This window comes from Hippocampus comes, unplaced genomic scaffold (assembly GCF_001891065.2).
Source record: "Hippocampus comes isolate QL1 unplaced genomic scaffold, H_comes_QL1_v1.1 scaffold201, whole genome shotgun sequence".
NCBI classification, from domain to species: Eukaryota; Metazoa; Chordata; class Actinopteri; order Syngnathiformes; family Syngnathidae; genus Hippocampus; species Hippocampus comes.
Genome location: NW_017805558.1, coordinates 117,118 through 123,346, shown reverse-complemented (window position 1 = coordinate 123,346; position 6,229 = coordinate 117,118). Strand labels below are relative to the sequence as shown.

Genomic DNA, 6,229 nt, shown 5'->3' with positions numbered 1-6,229 from the left:
AAACAAACATTATAGTGCCACCGCAGAAACGTGATGACTGTGCAAAAATAACTACATAAAAGACACCACTGTTACAGAAAGACTTTACACGCTATTTAAACTGCCGATCGCGAACGGAACAAACCGTGATTGAAACTAACTGTGATGCCGCTCTTTATTCGTTGCGCTAACAGTCGCCTGTCAGTGGCAGACCCGCCCCTTTTAAAGTGCCAGCTTAATCCATCAATCTGCGTTTCACTGGATGGAATTTATTTGATTCCTTCGTGGTTTTTGCGATCCTCAGTCCCACTTTATAGCTGTGGACATCGAGGCTCTAATCCCTCAGTGTGTCCGAGGACCGGCAACCCGAGGCCAAGGCCAAGGCCAAGGCCAAGGAATTGACTCTCAAGACCAAGGCCAAGGACCAAGGACCGACCTTCGGTCCTCGAGCCGGTCCTCGAGGCCAAGGACCGGCTCGAGGAACACATCCCTGCAACACACCTGATTCAAATGATCAGGTCGGCTTTCCAGATGCCTGATAAAGATCCTGATCATTTCAATCAGGTGTATTAGAGGAGATAAAGATGTCACAATAATATGTTCCATGCAGCCCCACTAAACTAAAAATGGCATTCTAATTATTACTGATTTTGTGGAATATGAGTTATGCAGTAAATATCCACCGTTTTTTTTGTCCATTTCGTCAGGCTGCCATTTTGCCACTTTCTATCGATTGAAAATTACATCACAGTTGCTCATGGCTCAAGTAACAAACAATCATGGCTCAGTTTTATAAAAAAATGTGAGCTGTGATTGGTCGTTACCTGAGCCCTGAGCAACTGTGATGTCATTTTTAGTTGACAGAAAATGGCAAAATGGCCGCTCCTTGCTAATAACGGGTGGATTTTGCTGCTTAACTCATATTCTACAAACACACCACAAATCAGAATGTTGTGCTTCGACTAGTGGAGCCGAATAGAACCCATAACTGGAAAGAAAATTTTCAGGTTGACTTCCCCTTAAAGAGAATGTGATCCAAATCAGGTTGAAAATGTTTCTCAGTGAATGCTATGTTTTTTCTCGACTCAGAATTTCCTGCATGAGACCAGTCCTCTTTAGAATGGGGAAAATATTCACCGGCAGTTCATTCCTTAAATTCAAGATTAATATCCTACAGTTAAATGCTTTCACATTTAACCACATGGAAGCACCACCTCATTCAGATACTTAATGTTCATGAACGAAACCGCAGAGACAAATCTGTGTTGAACCTCACAAAATTGTCTAGTTATTCACTGTGAATTACAGGTATAGTAGAGCACATAAATTATTTATTAATTAAATAATCAGTCATGCTACCCCTACTCTCCTTTTCCCACTGCATGGTGGTACCTTACAGTAAAGAGAACTAAATACAGGAGACCTTCATTTGTGTCACTTGTTTGTCGGCATGTCTCATTTAGGCTAATATGTTCGATGCAGCTTGGTTTTGACAGTTCCTCCCAGTACTATTTTGAAATGAAACGAAAGGGAGTTGAGCCAAGATGCAAGTTTGCAGTAGGAACGTGTCTTAATTCTCTTTAAGCCTCACTTAGTCATCTTAGCAAGAAAGAATTGTCTTTATTATGCAGCAAACTTTCATTTAAAAAAAAAAAAAAAAACTTTGCGTGAACAATTTGTTTTCATAGCTCTGTCGTAGACATCACCACTCAAGACCTTCATATCTCTGTGATTCTGCACCCAGAGCATGTGTGTCCGATTTCAGAGTCATGTGTGAGCATTTGGCATTTCGATGTCTCTTCGTAGGCGACAGCCGAGCAGAGTGAGTGCAGCTTTAAATAGGTCAGACACGGGTGCTGTTTTAGTAACTGGTGGAATGAGGAGTGGCCATGGCAAGAGAGGAAGGAAGGAAGGATGGAGGTACCATAAAACAGGCCGCGACTGGCAATGTTCATTAGTGATTGTTTGCTTGAGTAATCTTTGCAAACTACCAAACTGTAACTCAGTTGCAGTATGAGTATGAACTTCAATCTATTGAAAAAACATCCTTTGCTTGGTAAGAATTTAAGCCACATCGATCAAACATCACAGTTGGGATTTTTATTAGGGCCCGGCCGATATAGATTGGCCGATTATGGCACTTCAAACATCAGCTGAAATTTGACAGGCTCTGTAGGCCAGTGTTTTTCAATCTTTTTCGAGCCAAGGCACATTTCTTTCATTGAAAAAATCCCGCGGCACACCACTACCTGAAAATGTGAAAAAAGCTTATTTTAACAATTAAGTGTTGTACTGTTACGATAAGCGTTTTTTAACATTGAAAATTAACACAATATTATAACACATTGGTTATGAATCAAATCAACATCAATGCAATATTTGGTGCATTTGTTTTAATGGCAAATAAAATATAGTCAATTCGAAGTTTGACTTGCTCAGGGTTGGATTTGTTTCTGTGTGACAGCCGGTTCTTTTTCTCCCGGTTGATGGCGCTCTCCTGCAATATTGTACCAATCCCTTTTCCCATCTTGAGTCTTTGTATAATTCCAACATCATTCAAATGACTTTTCTGCTGAATGTGTCGCTTGAGGTAGTCCAGCTTCCATTCAGTCTGTATTTTTCCATCGGAAAATTTGCTTACAGCTTAAGCTTTGCTGCATGTTTTGCAGAGCAGACCTTTCTCACTCGAAAAAGGAAATATCTCACCCAGTTTCACTGCTTGTTCTTCTATTTGCACATACTCCAACAGCCATTCCAACTTAAAAAGAACCACAGTTCATTCTTATTTTGGTGTGCCACGGCACAGGGTTTGAAAAACACTGTCGTAGGCTGTTGACAATTGTTTAGCGTATGAGTTGCTGAGAGTCTTTCGCAATCTGATTTCCTAACAGCTGAAACATGACATGGTTGGTTTTTTTTCTCCAAGTCAAAATATTGTCATTTTAAAGGAGACATAAAATGCAGTCACAGTACATGTATCACACTCTCGAAACAGCCCTGTTCAGAGCAGCTGTGCTTTTCGGTGCTGTCCTGTCTCATGCAAATGAGCCACTGCTCAGCCCACCGCTTCTTCCTTGCCTTCTTGCCTGGAAAGTCATGGAGTGGTATTATATATGTAGCCTGATGGGTTTTTTTTTTTCATTTTAGTTTTATGTAGTCACTTTAGCACAGTAAGGGCTCAATCTTAAGTTCTTGCGAACATATATATACCGGTATATATTTTCTTACATAGATAACTTGGTTAAAATGTACTTACTTGGTTGTGTAATTTAACTATTGATGAGTGAGCAGTAACCCCAGAGAGACGAATTTGTGTACTACATCAATTAAAATGTAACAGTTTCAGACTAATGTGTGACTATTTTTAAAAATAAGTTCAACTACACTTGCAAACTTTCCAAAGTTTCCAGCACCCATCATTTTTGCTGCATATGATCAATTTGGAAAGTTAACTGGCCCAAAATTGCTCAATCAACAAACCATGTAATTTTGTTGTCTCGATCCTCAGAAAAAAGGTAAAGGACGGGAATGAAGTCATCAAATCCAACCCTTCCAAGCGCCACCGGGACCGGCTGAACGGGGAGCTGGACCGTCTGACGGACCTGCTCCCCTTTTCCGAGGATGTTCGTTCCTGTCTGGACAAACTGTCTGTCCTTCGCCTTAGCGTCGGATACCTGCGCGTCAAGAGTTATTTCAAAGGTGAGTTCTTGGTCATACACTCGCCCCCCCCTCCCCCTCAAAATAAAAATCAAATTTAAATTAAAATGTCACCTTCTCAAAAGTGTCATGACATTCCAATGCTGCTTGTTCCCACAGCCTTTCACCTGCTTTGTTTTTACAGTTGCATCATTCAACTCTCACTGTAGTGTCTATAATCACTGCTGTCTTATGAGGGTCGACATTAAGCCTTTTTGGGTGGTGGCCCAATATCGCCACTGGCCCTGATTTAAAACAGTACTGAACAAAAGTCATAATTACAAATTTCATCCTACCTGTGCCTGAAATATTGAAGGGAGTAGTCCTAGTGGCCAAAATGTACCTACGGACGGGAGATCAATGCGGCCGCTACAAAAAATTATCCACAATCACCACCCTCAAGTATATGGATATTGTGATTTAAAATAATACTTAACACAATTTATAATTATATATCTTGGACTACCAGGGGATAAAGTAGAGAAGCATGTAGTCTTAGTGGCCAAAATAAATGTACCTCATATCAGTGGGCAATCAATGCAGCCCCTTAAAATTATCCACACTCTTTACTCCCCATTCTACAGATGTTGTGATTTAAAACAGTTTTCAACAAAATATATAATTATATATCTCAACATGCCCTCAGATGAAATAGGGAAGTCTGTAGACTCCGTGGCCAAACTGCACAGGGGTACGGAGCGTACAATGCGCAAATGAATGGAGTGAAGGAATGTGCACAGCAGGTGTAAAAAGAGCACAGACGATCAATTTCAGTGGATAAAATAAAAAATACAGTAAATATTCCCATCCCCGGAATTCTATGAAAAGGAATATCCTTCACCCGGAACAAAAGCCTGTGCATTAACATTTTGACTATGACATTACATGTTACCGGAACTTACGTAAGCGGAAATTCCACTACACGTAACCCGGATTGAGACGTCAGGCCGCGGGAGCTTAAATACACGCAACGCCCACCCGATGCTACGGAACGACGACGCTGAGACACATTTTCACTTCGCATTTTTCGATCATCAGGTTCGAAACACGATGTGTAAGTGAGTTTTTATTGGCGTGCGTTTTACTGTAATTGTGAATGATTTTAACTTGATTCACTTAACGTCCTGTAGAACGCGGCACTAGCTTAAAAGCAGCACCCACTCGACACGACGGAAGAAACGTGTTCGCTTCGCCGTTTTCATTCATCAGATTCGAAAGGAAGACGTGTACGTGACTTTTTATTGGCGTGCGTTTTACTGCAATTGCGAAAGATTTTAACTTTATTCACTTACGTCGTGTAGATCATCGCATCGAAACGTAGAAGAACTGTAATGACTGGAGCGGAGCGAGTGAAATGCATCCGTTTGAGCGAGGCTGGACACAAAGTTAAAAGCATCCAGCAGACACTTGGAGTCGGAAAGACGCAAATCTACGAAACTTTAAAAAACAAGGCATCGATTCAGCTCCTGTTGACAAGCCACCATCCAGCGAGGAAGCAATGCAAATGGCAACAAATCCATCAGTATGCACAAGAATTACCAGACATCGGTGATCAACGGGACAGTTACTTGCAACTAGCAAGAAAACTGTATGGCACGCAGGCAAACATTGTCATAAACCAGCACCCATGACAGCAGACGCTTTCAATAGCACTCTCACATTTACACATTTAATAGCACGCTCCTTAGTTTGTAAGGTGTAGGCAGGGATTACATTTAGATTTTATATGCATGTGTAAATGGTTTAAAACTTCCTTTCTTTATAAATCTCGTTTAATCTTAAAGTGCATTACTATATTTTTCAAAACCAATTACTTGTTAAAGTTTGTACAACCAGTGGGATCAGTTGCAATGCATATATGTGAATGATAAAAGTAAATTGCACATTTGTCGAAGGAAATGTAAGGTGCTTCATGAAATGATTTGTAAAAGATATGTTCATTTAATTTCAACATTTTCCTAATGTTCTTGTGCTTCTTTATACGAAAACAAAGGAAAGACATGTTGTTTTGGTTATTTATAGCAAAGTATGGTATCATTTTAATGGTCCGGCCCACTTGACATCTACCCAGGCCGTATGTGGCCCACCATGTGAAATGAGTTTGACACCCCTGTCATAAACCAAAGAATGCATCCAACAAAACAATCCAAAATAGACACATTTTTTTCCCCAAGACAGAAAAAAAATAAACATTAAAATACTGTACGTATTTTACTGTTGTGATTTTTTTTTGGATACACCTGTATTGCAGTTTTTTTGATATAAAGTTTTTTGACAGTATATTTTGTATTTTATTGATTGTGTTGTTGCACGTGCATTTTGTCAACATACTTGCGGGTTTATAAAGGACATGTACCATGCTCATTTCCCAAATGAGGAATTTCTGTTATCAGGACAAATTGGACAGCGCAAACACGAGAGAATATTTACTGTATGTCGATATATATCGATATATCTATATATCTATACAGTATCTCTCTCTCTCTCTCTATCTCTCTCTCTCTCTCTCTCTCTCTCTCTCTCTCTCTCTCTCTCTCTCTCTATAAAAAAAACA

At 40.0% G+C, this 6,229-nt stretch overlaps 1 protein-coding gene across 3 annotated transcripts in view; it reads left to right on the top strand.

Moving 5' to 3' along the window:
- The window catches only part of LOC109521804 (aryl hydrocarbon receptor-like), an 84,705-nt gene that overhangs the window by 26,550 nt on the left and 51,926 nt on the right, over window positions 1-6,229 (top strand). For all 3 annotated transcript variants that reach the window (XR_002169434.1, XM_019879859.1, XM_019879858.1), the window contains exon 2: window positions 3,488-3,678. Coding sequence is in view for 2 of the 3 variants with exons in the window: in XM_019879859.1 (XP_019735418.1) it covers window positions 3,488-3,678 (191 nt within the window). In the remaining variant the exon portion in view is untranslated. The remainder of the gene's footprint in view (window positions 1-3,487; window positions 3,679-6,229) is intronic.